The sequence below is a fragment of the Pezoporus occidentalis genome, unplaced genomic scaffold (assembly GCF_034315485.1).
Source record: "Pezoporus occidentalis ecotype Australia unplaced genomic scaffold, CSIRO_AGI_Poc_V1 ctg64, whole genome shotgun sequence".
Classification (NCBI taxonomy): domain Eukaryota; kingdom Metazoa; phylum Chordata; class Aves; order Psittaciformes; family Psittacidae; genus Pezoporus; species Pezoporus occidentalis.
Window position 1 is genome coordinate 195,263 of NW_026915987.1, and position 14,319 is coordinate 209,581.

The following is a 14,319-nucleotide window of genomic DNA, read 5'->3' on the forward strand; positions in this document are numbered from 1 at the left end:
ACTGGTGGGTTGTAATTCCGAACTCCTGTCTGGCTTTCCCCATTTATTATCCAGCCCTGTCATAATTAAGCCCCCCCCCCCTTCCCCGTCTTGGCTGCATCAACAGAGAGCAAGTCAGCAATGAAGCCTTGCATAAATCATAGCCCATTTGAGAGCAGCAACCGAAAGGCGAGCCCAGCGTGAGCAGGGTCTCCCAGGGACGGGACCGCCAGTCGCTCCCAGCAGGAAGTGATCATGGCCCTTTCTGTGTTACTGGTTCGCTAGAACTCAAAACAAAACAAACCAGGGACAAAGGCCGGGAGGGAGTAAATGTACAATCCTCCCATTCAGATGAAAGAAAGGGAAAGTAAAACAGTAAATATCACAGTTTAAGGGAGGATGCTCTGACCCGCAAAGAAACCCAAGGGGTTTAACCCACTCTGTGCCAGGCTCAGAACTGATGTGGGGCCATCTTGGAGTGAGACATGCTGACAAAACACCTCGCCACAGCAAAGAGGCTGCATTCACTACGGTGCCCATAAATCACTGAATGAGAGGCTGGTGTCAGGAAGATGCTCTGGAGGAGAAGGTAAATGCATTGGGATAGGTGCTGCTCTAATTGGGAAACATTGGTGCAATTCCTTGTTTGGTTCTTGGTGATCCATTTGAACTTGGTCAAGTCAATCTGCGTCTCCACATGTCAGAGCCCAGTTGTAAAGCTGACATTGCAGTACATGCCTCCTTTGTAAGAGCAGTGCAAGGAAAACACATTAAGGAGGTAAACGATGGTGCTGGTTTCCTTTAACATATTGTTTTAGACTATATTTGATATTGGGACAACATGCCTCCCCTTCAAAGGAAGAGACACCCATGCAGTGAGTGCCTTTCCCAGCACGGTGTGATGGGTGCATGGCTGACCCTAACATTGCCATGCAGGACTGACACTTCTTGTATAGGAGGAGGGATTGAAAAAGCTGTTCCTGGTATTCCAGGTATATATTATTTATATATATATATATATGGATATGGATATATATTCCCTTTCCCATTAAGGACGTAGGTCAACTGTAGCCTCAGTCACAGCTCTTCATTGGTGTTTTCATCTCTAGTGCAGCACAGGGGGGTCCATGGGCCCCCTTCCCACTTTGCTGTCCTGCCTGTTGTAGGGTGCTGCTTCTCCCACAGGGCTCTCTGACCATCAGCACGGACATCCTGGTGCCATCCTCCTGCATTCCCAGCTCTGGACCAGGGAGGTTGGTGGCCTGGACCAGATGCTCTGTATTCTTCATATTCTTCTGCCTCCATCTACTGGCAAGGAAGGGTTAAATCACGCTTTTCCAGGGTACAGGGGAGCCCAGCAGCTGGAGTCCTTCCAGCATATGGAGACAACAAGCATCTTATGAATGAACTTCCTGAGTCAGTGTCCTTGCAATGGAAAAGAAACACATCAGGGACTGCCTTAATGTGGCTTAAACCCCCATTTTTCCAATGAGAGCTCAAGTGTCACTGGAAACCTTTCAGAAACTCTCATGTTTGCCTAAATAGATGTCCCTAAGAAAGGGAAGAGAGCTCCAATGAGATGGATGCTGATGGTTTATCGTGTTGTTAATGCTGAAGGTTTCCGGTCAGATGGAACCCATACGAAGGGCAGCACATCTGGAGCTTGACCACTTTTATTGTGCCCATGGAATAGGGAACACCAAGACCTCCACAAGGGAAAACAGGGATGAGGTGAAAGTGCCTTTTAGTGCCAAGTGACCTGGGTAGCCCCACCTCTCAGAGCCCTGCAGAAAACCAACCCAGCCCCAACAGCAAACACTGAAGCTTAGGGTGGAGGGAGGACTGAAACCCCAACACTCCAGCCCTGTTCAGAGAAGGTGTGATGGGGAAGGAGGCTATTTCTCACTAATGTGGTGTGACATTTCTGTTCTAATGACTTGACTGGTGCGGAAATGGAAACTCTTTCTGTGTGATATTTCGAGACAGAGACTAATTGAGTAAGAATAATACAGGCAGCTTTCATACCCCTGTGCTGGTCTCGGTGCTGGCGAAGGCCAGCTGTGTTTTCCTTTGGGTGAGCAGTGCCTACAGTTTTCATCCAAGGTCAGTCCTGCGGGACGTTAAAGACTAATGCTGCTAATGATGCTTTGTCCTTGGAGCACAACCTCTTATTCAGGCTCTCCAAACACTTCTAAGTGTTTGCTTTGCACTGTAACACAGCAGCATCCACCTGAAAACAGGAGGTGCTGTGCAAAGCACTGCTCAGAGCTGTATCATGCCTTCTGCAGATGGGGAAACTGAGGCACAGGGCACTGGTAGGTGTTGCCTGAGGTTGTACAGACTCTGACAGAGCTGCAGATAAAGCTGAACTGATAAATCTGATAGATGTGTGGAACAGCTTTGCTTCTTCAGTTGTTCATGGAGTAAATTATTAACCATCATATAGGAACAGCTCTAATTTTCAGATAGAAATAACTATCTTTGACATAGACTGCAACGCATCAGATTGATGGTGTTTGAAAAGGATCCACTTCGGGTTTTGGGCTTGCTTGCTCAGAAACCCATGGGTGAAGCAACCCCCAGCTGTTGCATAGAGGGAAAAGAAGAGCCAGAAAGACTGGGGCAAGCTAAACCAATCCAACCCAACCCAAACCTGTTGACCATCCACAGAGAAAGCGTTGGGAGCACAGCTGTGCTGGGAAGCAAAACCCTCTTTGACCGCTCCAGCCAGCTTAGTATGGCCATGTAGGAACACAGAGAACATGTTGGAGGCTCTGTGGCTGCTGTTTCCTTGATGCCTGTGGTTCATCTGAAGCCTACAGGGATGATGCATGTCCCCTGCTACCCCAGCAGGATGCTCTCTCTTCCATACAATGAAATGCTGCTCAGTGCCTCTCTTCCTCAGGGTCTGGTTTCTCCAGCTGCGATCTCTTTTGCTCTGAGAAGCAATGTCAAAGCACTGGAGCACTCAAAGCAGAGGATGCCATTTTAGGCATAGGAGGAATACACAGAAATCCACAATCTCTTTCATGACCATTTCTTTGCCTCCTGGAGAAGTACAACTGCTTATATGGGCTGTACTGCTGCCAGTACTGACAGCACATCCACCTGAGCTGTGGCTTTATCACCCCGCTTATGGGAAACCCTCCAGTTTAAAGCAGACATGATGGTTACTGTCAATGCTGTTCACCAAGAGCTTCACACAGACCAAGAACACTCCACTGGAGCACCAGGACCATAGACAGGTTTGAGGTAACAAGAAACCCCTGTCTACTGTCCCCTCTGGTCATCTGGGAGACATTGTACATGGGAGATTGGCAAACAGACAAGGAACACAAGGAGTTTACCTGCTCACCAACCTTCCCTGGTCGGCCACGGTTTCCTGGCTCACCCTGCAGGACAAGGAGAGACAAGGCACACAGGTTACTTGGTGCAGACCCTCAGCAGCACAACGTGGTTCTTGGTACACCTTTAGTTTTGCTGCTGTGTGTGAATCGTGGGACACCTGCAGGAAACAACACCTTACAAATCCAGCTGTGATCTAAGGATAACCCAGAGCAAGAAGCATTTACTGCTCTGGAGTGAAATACCCTAAAAGCAGCAGGTCCTGCTGTGGCACAGCAGCCTTCACTCAAAACATAAGCTCAGACATTGAGGCATAAGGTGTCTCCTTCCCTGTGGCACAGCCTGGTGGCTTTATCCAAAGTATTCCCAAGCAATCCTGCTCTTGATAAATCTCAACCATAGGCACATTACATGGAGCATCCACATGAAAACCACAGGAAGAACCTACACGAGATAAATCACAGTGCAGGATGGGAGAAATTCAGGGAATGGGAAAAATGAGGGTGAAGAGAAAACCAGGAAGAGGGAGAAGAATTCCAAACCCACCAGGGATAAGAGCACTTGAAGACCATTGGAGTGCCCCTGGACAGGCCACCCAGAGGCCAGGCTCAGCACTGAGCAGCGTTGTCTCTGGGTGATGGCAGCTGTATTTTCTCAGTAGGCAGGTACTCCAGATGTGCTGCCAGACCACATCTGTGCTATTGAGTGTTTGCTGAGGTTGTTTTTGTTGGGTTTTCTCTTTCCTTTCGAGTGTGGGGTTGTGGAGTGACTGCCCTGGGATGGCTCCAGGCAGCAAGGATAGGAATGGTGTGTACTGAGAACAAAAACATGGAGCAGCAATGGAAAATAAGATGGGATGGTGGAGTTGGTTAATATCAAAGGAGGAACACACTTGTTTATAATAAAGCACATGGCTTAAAATGCACCATCGTTCCTTTTGCTGAAGAAACCAAGCAGAAACCGAGACCCCAAAATCTGAGGGAAATCCTCAGTTCCTCTTGTCCTTTCTGGAATGAAAATCCTAAGCTTGGAGCATGGCAAAGGTGAGAAAAGGCATTTCCCTTTTCCTTTCCTCCCTTCCACCTGCTGCTTCCCCAGTCACAAACAAACTCCTTCCTCACCTTTGGACCATCAGGACCAGGTCTCCCTGGGAATCCCTTCCGGCCTGATCGACCCTGAAATACATGGAAAACCAATGAATATCAAAGGCTTGCAGCTGCCCTGGGTCGCAGCAGTGTGCCTGTGTATGCTCCCAAAGCACCCTGTGAATCAAAGGTGCTGGAGATGCAGCAGCCCAAGGCAACACAGGAGGAAAGCACATTCTCTCACTGGTCTTTTTAGTTGCTTTCCCTCCACTTGTTGAAAAGCACTGTGAGTCAAGGAAGGAACATCAGGGCTTGTTACAGAGATGGTTTCCAGTCAATGTGCTTGATTTTGAGGATAAGCTCTTTAAATATTAGAGGAATTTTCACAATCTGAGATTTCAAGAAAGTTATAGAGTCCCATTCAACACCCTGTGTGCAAGGCACTTCCTTGACTTGAACCATCCTGCATCAAGCAGTCAAACTAAGCTCTGGACAAGACAATATTTCTTAAGGGCAAATCATTCCCCAAACCAAGCAATTTGAAGCTCTATGTTAATTTAACTACAATTGCATCAGTTAGTTGATAGTAACTGAATAAACCACTGAAACCTACCTCTGGACCAGGGACTCCCGGTGGTCCTAAGGGTCCTTCATCTCCCTGAGGTGACAAGAGATGAAAATCAAAGGCAAAGCAGTGACAAAATCTGTATTTACCATGCAGCAAGAACGAAAGGTCTGCAGCACGAGCAGCAGTTAAACACAGGCTGTGTGCTCAGCTGCCACCTTTAACAGCCGAGTCCTTCTGTATCTCAGAGCAGGCAGCTCAGCATCTCTGAGGCTTCTCATCTCCCTTCCCCATCTCATGGGAAACAATAATATGTCGTATTACTTAATAATATTATTTTATAATAATAAAAGCCAAGTTTTGCCAGCAAAACCCATCCAAAATTTGACCGACGTCAACACCAGCTGATCTGGTCTATCAAGGGCTGGCTATGGCCCATGTGGTACCCTGGACATGCTCGCATCACTCTGTTTCCTTTGATTTGGCAGGGATACGAATGCTGTAGAGCTGTCTACTTTTCTCTCTTCCCTTTTCTTCCCCCCCCCCCACAAAAAGGGTGTTACAAAACTTCCCACAGAACCGTTTGTCAGCCATGGGAAGCTTTCCCTCTTGCTTCCAAACCGGACTACACATGCCGCAGGATGGAGCTATCTAAAGATCTCACGCAGCAATTGGACCCAGTCCTTTCCCTTGGCTCTGCACCAGTTTCTGATGTGACTGGATCAGATTTGCAGTTTCTAAGAGACCTTCAATTAAGCTTCACAAAAGTCATCTCAAGTGTCTAAAACCAACTGCCAAGAGAGGAGCGCCCTTGGCAGCTCTGGCTGCTCTCATTTAGGTGGTCAGCCCTGGTGGCACGAGCTGGCAGGATGAAGATGGGACTGGAAACCAGGCACCAAGCTCAATGGGCTCAGACGAGCCACTCACAACACACCCCATTTCTAAAGGCGTTGTAACACACAACCTTGACCTTGGGTAACCACAGTGGTAAAGGCACAGGCATACAAACTCCATGCCCATGTCTTCAGTTTTACTTTTACACTCACTAACTAGGGTAAATTGAAGGCAGCTTGGTCATGCCTGCGTGAACCTGGAATGCAGGGCTTTGATGGCCTTTGTAAATTGCCTGGAATATTTTTTTTTCCCCTTATTTCAGTGCAAATAAATGAGCTAATTTGCATTAATCCCATTTAGGGACCAAGCAAAAGAGTTCCCAGAAAAAGTTAGGAGTTATTAGTGCTGTTAAAATGAGCTCCTGCCCATGTGTGCACTCAGTGTTATTTGCACAATCTCTCATGACTGGACAAACAGCTTACACTGGCCTGAAGGAGAAGAAACTACATTGAAGTCACTGGGGTTACAACAGGACAAATAGAAAGGACTCAGGCCTTACAGTATATATAAAGCATTTGCAGCTCCATTAAATCAATGACATTTGCTCCTTAGTGACCACAACAGGAATGAAGCTTCAAGTTTTCATATGAAGTGATAAGAGAAAGCAGCAAGCTCTGAGATGCTGGGGCACATGAACCTTTGCAGAAGAGCGATTCTAATCTATGCACTCCCTTTACGAAAGGATATTGCATGGAGTCTGCAGGTCTCAGTTGGAATAAAACACACTTAAAAGGAGCCAAAAGCAAAAGCCAGGTCAGGGCAAGGCTGCACAAGGGGATGGGCAGGGAAAAGGGCCTTAACACCCATTCTGTGTGGGTCTGGAGGAAACAGACATTAAAAAGCCAATGTAGAGTTTAGGGTCAGCAGATGCCGGTGACTGGAAACAAAGCTCACAGCTTAAGGGACGCTCTTCTTCCACAAGTCTCTGATTGCTGAATACAAGCATCTGCGTCCAGATTCAGAGGCACTGAAGGATTTCAAGTTGAAGGCACCATTTCAGCGCTCATTAATCTTCAAAATTCAACATTATTCCTTAAATCCAAGCTGCTTTTTTGGTCCGAGGACACTCACCTCTTGTCCAGGCAGTCCTCTCTGCCCAGGTAAACCTCGTGCTCCTGGCTTTCCCTGAGAAAAAGCCGAAGGAAAAGATACTCAGAAGACAGAAACAAGCTCAGAAGGGCAATTAAAATGAGAAAGTCTCTTTCACAGCCACGGGACATCATCCAATGTCAATTCTGTTGCAGAAAAAGAAAACCCTGCACTTGGAGGGGCCTCAAGCCAAACAGACCAAGCTGAAACGCTGGCTGGGACAATCTTTAGGAACCTCCAGGGCTTTCTCTCTCTCCCCCCTTTCCCACTACTTTGTTTTCCCTGGCTGCTTCCCACCCCACACATTGCTCCAATCTCTGCTCCGCTCACCTTCAGGCCTTCAGGACCGTTTTCTCCTGGTGGGCCAATGTCACCTGGGAAGCCCTGGGGAGAAGGAGATGTGATCAGGGTGCACGGATGGACTTTTGCAGCCAGCTTCAGCGAGAGTTTTAACCCAAAGCTAAGGGCTGAGACATTCATTACATGCAGTGCCCACGTGCGGGCCACGGCACCGCTTCCAAAGGGAATGGAACAAGGTGATGGGAGCAGCGCTATCGGCTTGATTCAAGAGCAGCCTTTTCCCAGCAGCTCCCTTTAGGTCCATCTTCTTGGCAGGTTTATGGCTGCGAGGGCCTTGCTGTCATCACGCAGCTCGAACTGGCAGTTTGGGGTTTAATTAATCTTTACGAGTCAGCGCATAACCTCAGTGCTCTGAGGAGCCCAACTGCACGCCTCGGCGACAAAGGGAAGCAGGCGAGGGATTAGGAAAGGTGCTGACATGCTCATTAGCTGCTGCCTTCAGCCGGGCAGCGGCTCCTTCCCACCCACCCACCAACCAAACAAAGGAATCTGTGGTTATTTCCAATAGCAACAGAGAGGAACGATTGCTTAAGTGGCAGCACTCAGCCGAGAGCCCTTCCAGACCCAGCAACATACCAGAGCACTGATGATGGGGAAACAGCACTGGTTGTGCTGGAAAGGGCTCTTGAGCATTGTAAAGATGTTGCCTGGTTGCTTATGAAGCTCGGGGAAGCTGACCCTGCATTTAAGGTATCACTACGATACGTTTCCTGTAAGGGCAGGAAGAGCCTTTTTCTACTGGAATTGGTATTTTGTGGGGGAAAACTTAAAAATCCCTCCATAATATCAATGAAAAAAAGTGGAAGGAAAAAAACAGGAAAACATGAGATGTAGGATGGGTCTTGAACCCATCTGGATCCCCTCTACCTCATCCACCATCATACCCTAGAAAAGAAGTGAAACCCTAGGCTGAAAAGAGGAGGATGGGTGGAAAGTGAGATGCAAGATCTAATAAATGATTGTTCTGCCCTGCAAAAGGAGTTGGAGAACAAAAAGGGCCAGAAAGCAGGGCCATGGACACACCAGTCTAGGGCTGGTAAATATGTCAGAGCTCAGGTGTGGTGAGCAGCAGCAGCCGTCCCTTCTCCATCGGGCTGGGTGCCCATGTGGGAGGCAGCGTCTGGCTCTCGCTTTCCGTTTGAATTAGCAACAGCTCCATGCATATTCCTCCTAATCAAAACCCTCTGTGGGCCTGTCTGTACACAGCTTGAGAGCTGAACACCTCCTGTGTGGACAGGAGATTGGCATCTCAACAGCCATCAGTTGCCATATGGGTGTTTATCAGAGAGCCGATTCTCCGTGGGGAGCTGCAGACGTTTACTGCTGCAGAGGCAAAGCAAAGGTAAGAGAGAGGCGTTATCATGGGGGAGTGCTGGAGAAAGGATGCTGCAGAAGTTACCTAGGAAAAGGATGCTAGAAGAGGAGGTGGGACATACCTCAGGGCCAGGCGGTCCTGGAAACCCGACTGGACCTTTGTCACCGACTTTTCCCTGCAGAAATCAGGAAAACATGGAGAAAAGTGAGCTGTTTCGTGGCTTCCCTGCTGAGAGCAGCACACCCCTTCCCAGCTGCCTTTCCAGCCGGGCACAGAGCCTTTAGACAGGGAGAGGAGGAAGCAGAGGATGCTCGATTACTTACCAAGGGGCCTGCTTTCCCTCGTGCCCCAGGGACCCCAGGCAAACCCTGGCTGCCCTGAGAGAGACACAGGTTTTCAGAACACAATGAAGCATCACAAATATACATATTCTCCATCTCCTCTGCATGGAGAGAGAAGCACTTTCTAAGGGCTAAACTCAGCCCTGCAAGGGGCTGGGACAGTTGCTGGGACAATGACATGTTTCTGCTAAAGCTGGGGCTGAATTTAGCCCCAAAGAACACATGAGCTGTTGCAGTTGGATGTGGCTCAGAGCCATGTAGGCTCCAGTGCATTGCTCAGTACAGCATCAGCCAGCTGAACTCAGTATCGTGCTGTAGTCACAGGGGAGAAGTCATTGGACCACACACATTCACACCCACCCTCATCAATTCCACCCCATCACATCCATTTCTATCAGGGGATATGGCCCCCTTTTATAGAAAGCCCCTATAGAACTACTTTTATTATGAATAACAACAAAATCCATATATTGACATGAATTTTAGCAAGGCACAATGTACCCCTAATGAGAACTATCCAGGCAGGGAGACCTGACAGCAGGATGCAGTTAGTTCCAGCTCCTCATGGCTTATGGTGAGCCGAGAAAGCCGGTGGCCACACATTCTATTATGTAGGAAAGAAAGAAAACGATGGAGAAAAGAAAATCAATTACCTTGTCTCCTTGGAAGCCGATATCTCCTGGGACACCCGCTCCTCCCTGATCACCCTGGATACACATCACCAGAGGGTTAAAACAGGCAACAGCAATGGCCAAAGTGCCCAGGTAGGTGCTAGAGAGTGCACTGTACAGCAACAAATCTCATTGCCAGCTCCAGGCAAAACTGAACTGCTGGCAGACTGCAGATCATGTTAACTCTAACAACAACCCTGAACAAACTATGTATTTCCCAACACTGATTCTAAAGTGAGAAATGAAACTGCAGGAGAGAGAATACAAATTCCCAAGCATTGTGTATAGAAGCTGCAAGAAGAGGCTGAATTCCTCTGGCTAACAGCAACAGTGAAGGTGGTGAAGTGTTCAGATTCAGCTGAACAGAGGAGCTAGCTTAGATTTCAATGAATGGGCCTTTTCTCTCACAGGGCTCTATAGAAAAGAAAACAATACTCAGGGTTCCTGTGAGCGTATCCTCGTGCTGGCATCAAAAATCAATCCTATTCCGAAAGAATACATGAGTAACTTCTAGTAATGCTTGAATTGCATCTCACTGCCAATATCTAGGCTGAGATACCCCAGGAGGCTGGTGTTCATTGTGTGTGTGTGTGTGTGGGGGAAACCCCATCTTTAGGCACAGCATCACTGGCAGTATTTCCTAATCAAGCTATCTTTCTTTCCCCTCTTTGGACCACTGTAACAGATCCTGACTCCCCGGAGAGAATATAAGTACCCCTGAAGGTTTTCTTCTTGCATCACCTCTTAGCCCTGCTGTGAGCAGGCTGTTGGAGCAGATGACCTCCTGACCAACATCGTTTACTTAGTGATTTACTTAAAGGATGGGTCAATGATGGGGCAAAGAAAGGAAAATTCTTCTTGGGAAGTCGAAGGAGGAATAACTCTAAAGACTTGGGACAATGAGACCCAGCAGAAATAACTCGGAGGAACTCTGTCCCATGCACAGCACATACCTCTAAACTTGGTTTCCCAGGAAGGGAACAAGCAATATGAATGCAGAGAGTTGTATGTTCAACCATAGCCCACATGGCCAACATATGGGCTCCTGCAACAGAGCCAAAGTCTACAAGGAGACGGCAGAGGAAGTCTCCTTCTACTCAAGCAAAACCCACTCGTTTGTTATCAGAGAGCTGAAATAATTGTCACAACCTCAGAAACATGCAGGGGGTAATGAAACTGTGGAGGGTCAAGGCTTGAGTTGGGAAAGACTATTTGGAGACAGCTTGTGCAGGAGAAAACTAATTGGGAACGATGCAGATTGAGTGATGGAAACATTTCATGGATTCATGCTAAATTTGCCTAAGTGCTTTGGTAAATGTTCCCAGAACATTTCACTAAAGCAGCTTCAAAACAAACCTTTTATATAGCAAAAATGTTGCTCTTAAACAAAAAAAAAGTTAAATTAATTTTACCCATTTGGTTTGTTACCTAAAATATTTTAATTTGAGTCAATACCAACTTTTTGCTTCATTTAAACTATTTTCCATCTCTCTTTTTTTTCTCCTTTTTGGCAATGCAAGCAAATGGAAACAATCAGCTATTTACACAGCTTCAGTTCGGATGAACCCCAAGTACTGGATACAATAGAGATGGCAAAAAACCTACTGGATGACCCAGCTCATTTCCAACCATTGCAAGGTTTCTCTCATCTTCTCTTTTATCTGGTCCAGGGTTTAAACCACTGAAATCTACTCTTACGCTGGCTCCTGCCAGAAGAACAGCAGGAAAATAGTTTTGCTTGCTCTGAAAACTCCTTGTTTTTATCCCCTATACGAAGGGTCAAAAAAGGATTTATCTTTCATTAAGCAGTGTTCTCCCCAGCAATAGAAATGGCCATTGGAATAGATACCTGGACATTGAGAAATGACTACTATAGGGAAAGGCAGGAACAAACCTTTATCGCTGACCTTTAAGTAGAGTGGGATGGTGACTATGTGACAAAGAGTTTTCAAACAGCTCTAAGAAATAGGCATTAGAGAAGGTGAGAAGGAAGCGGGGAAGACAAAACACATCTCTTATCTGTGCTATTGCAATAGCACAGCAGAGCGATCATAGCACACGAACAATCCATCTGTGATGGTTAGTAACATCTTAAAGCAAAGGACTAAGGCATCCCCTCTCACCTGCCTTGAACACAATAAATCTGGAACTGTGATTTGGTGTCTGTGCCCTTAATGTGAGGGGCAAGACAAGGAAGGAAGAGGTCAGGCATGTTTATTGTTAAAAAAGGCTGAAAAGGGGCTGTGAGGACTTTGCTCGTGGGGAGGAGGAAGAGGAATGTATGATCTGAAATTACAAACAGGCTCTGCCTATGGGATGGTGCCCGTTTCATGTTTCACCTATAAAAAGAAATGCAGCTTCAGAGACCCCGGGGCCCTTCTTCACGCCACATAACACAGAAGGGGGCTGCAAGGGAAGTGATAGATTTGCAAGTGCAAGGGGGGTATGCTGTGTGCAAGACGCAGAGGAGGGCACTGAGCAAAACCCCCTCACTTTGGGTATGTCTTTCCCCAAGACTTCCTGCTCGGAGGAGCAAACACTGCAGAACTACCAGAGGTATTTCACTGAGCTGTGTCCTTCACAAGTTACAGGTGTCCTGATTCACAGAACTCCTTCATGTGAACAAGCAGCTTGGATTTCCTCCACTTCCTCCGCCTTTCCTTTGTGTTGTTGCTTGGTCTTCTCAAGACCACTCTTTATTTCAGGGTTATACAGTAATTCCACTCCTCCTTATAGGAGGAGATGCAACCCTCTCTGCCCCAAAGAGAACAGAAGGACCCATGCTGTGGGAAAACTGAAGCTGTAAAAAGCATCATTAAATACTGTGGTACCAAGAGCTTGTATGTGGGATCCAGAAGGGGCTGGCTAGCACTGGTGTGCTCTGTACTTGTCTCCCTAGCTGCTAGATGTGATTCATGCAGGAGGAGTGGGATGTTGCCCCTTGGTCTGGTTCATGCCTAGCCTCCACTATGTGATGCCTGGGATTAACTGAGCTGCACCTTGTGGAATACTGAACAAACAACAAAGGACAACAAAGTCCAAAAATCAGTGAAAAACACTGGTGTAAGGTGTTGATTTGCTGCTGGAATTTTGATTCACTAGTACCTGGATTCATTTATCTTGCATGCACAACACACTTCGTGTATGACTTTCAGAGATGTCTCAAGGGAAGATGCTTGGACAGTTGGCAGATGGCAGCTCAACCCCTATGGGAAACCATGTGTCTTCAACTGATTTCTGAACCCTGTTCACAAGCTGGGGTGTAAACAGGACTCCTGGGCTCCAACACAGCTTTCTGCTCTATGGGCTGTGCATCAGCTCTGCCACCCCTTCCTTCTGCAGCATTCCTGGTGAATGCACTGCAGGAAAATAGCTTGCAAGTCTGAAATAAAGGGAATCAGGGACCTCATAGGCTCATATATTCATACAGTGGGACGGGTATGCTTGAGCCACACCGATGTGCAGTGAAAAGGTTGCTACATGGTGACTGGACCATCATCCCCAACTAGCTAGCTAAGTTCACTCCTGGAATTGCATCTTCAACATCAAGCAGAGAGAACTCTCTTACTTGGGAGGTGACCAAGCTATGAATAAGGCTCTCTGCAGAGCAGGCTGCATACAACTGTGGTCTGGAAACGTTTCAAGAATGGCAAGAGGCAAACTTTCAGACCCATAGACATAGAGAATAAATACAAGATTCAGGGAGGCTGCTTATGCTTCTGGTCATAGCAGTAAGACAGATCTGTCTGAAGTAGATGATGAAGGGTTATACTGAAGTCAAAAGCTAATGGACACAGAAAGAATAGTAGGCGACCAGAGAAAGCCTTTAAATAAGAAGTCTCAGCCTAAAAATAGCAATAACAGCAGAAACAAACAGTGGTATGACTGGTGAGAGAATACAGAAGGAAGCTCCAGCAGAAGTCAATCCCTCTGTGCTGGGCAGGGTCCTTCCTGTGACCCAAGCCCAATCAGGCACTAAGTGAAAACAGAGATCCTGCCTCTGTTTTCCTACATGTGGCATTTCCTTGAGTCAGATAGTTCTAAGACCAGCTCCAATTAAGAAGACCAGATATATATTATATATAATATACATTATATATAAAAGATACATTATATATTATATACATAATATATATAATATACATTATATATACACACATATATAAATTCCTTAGTGGTACCAGAACATAAACAATTAAAACACAAATGTAAGCAAGCTGTAAAAGGGATGAGTGGTTTTACTCCAGATGCCCCAATCAGAGTGAGAGAAAATAAAAAGACTTAAAGGTGCCATTCGCTAAGGGAATGTGGGAATGAGTAAATGAATGCAAAAGCCTTTTGATCAGCTGGAGAAGGGCTGTATTATGAACTGGGCCAACCAGCTGAACAGCAAGGCCAACAAATCAGAAAACCAAATAACTGAATAAGCCACAAAGCTGTTTCAGGCCAAATTCTCCCTTAAACGTAAGGAGAGCTGATGAACTTTGTCTATCCCCATGCAAACAAGTGCAGCAAACTCTGATGCTTCAGCTAAAAATGGCAATGCCAGAGCTTGTGCCTTCACCTGAGCATATGAGACTCGTGGTCATCGATGCCTCAGTGGGCCTGATTTTCCTTTACCTTGTATTTCCCACCCTTTGGCTGTTTGGCCGCTGGAAAGGGTATGCACAAGGTG

General features: G+C 46.8%; 1 protein-coding gene across 4 annotated transcripts in view; it reads right to left on the reverse strand.

Moving 5' to 3' along the window:
- Window positions 1-14,319, reverse strand: part of COL27A1 (collagen type XXVII alpha 1 chain) — a 190,885-nt gene that overhangs the window by 62,189 nt on the left and 114,377 nt on the right. For all 4 annotated transcript variants that reach the window (XM_062640328.1, XM_062640329.1, XM_062640327.1 and 1 more), the window contains 8 exons: window positions 9,627-9,680; window positions 8,956-9,009; window positions 8,754-8,807; window positions 7,288-7,341; window positions 6,940-6,993; window positions 5,023-5,067; window positions 4,446-4,499; window positions 3,327-3,371 (listed from right to left, as the gene is read on the reverse strand). In XM_062640328.1, the coding sequence (XP_062496312.1) occupies window positions 3,327-3,371; window positions 4,446-4,499; window positions 5,023-5,067; window positions 6,940-6,993; window positions 7,288-7,341; window positions 8,754-8,807; window positions 8,956-9,009; window positions 9,627-9,680 (414 nt within the window). The remainder of the gene's footprint in view (window positions 1-3,326; window positions 3,372-4,445; window positions 4,500-5,022; window positions 5,068-6,939; window positions 6,994-7,287; window positions 7,342-8,753; window positions 8,808-8,955; window positions 9,010-9,626; window positions 9,681-14,319) is intronic.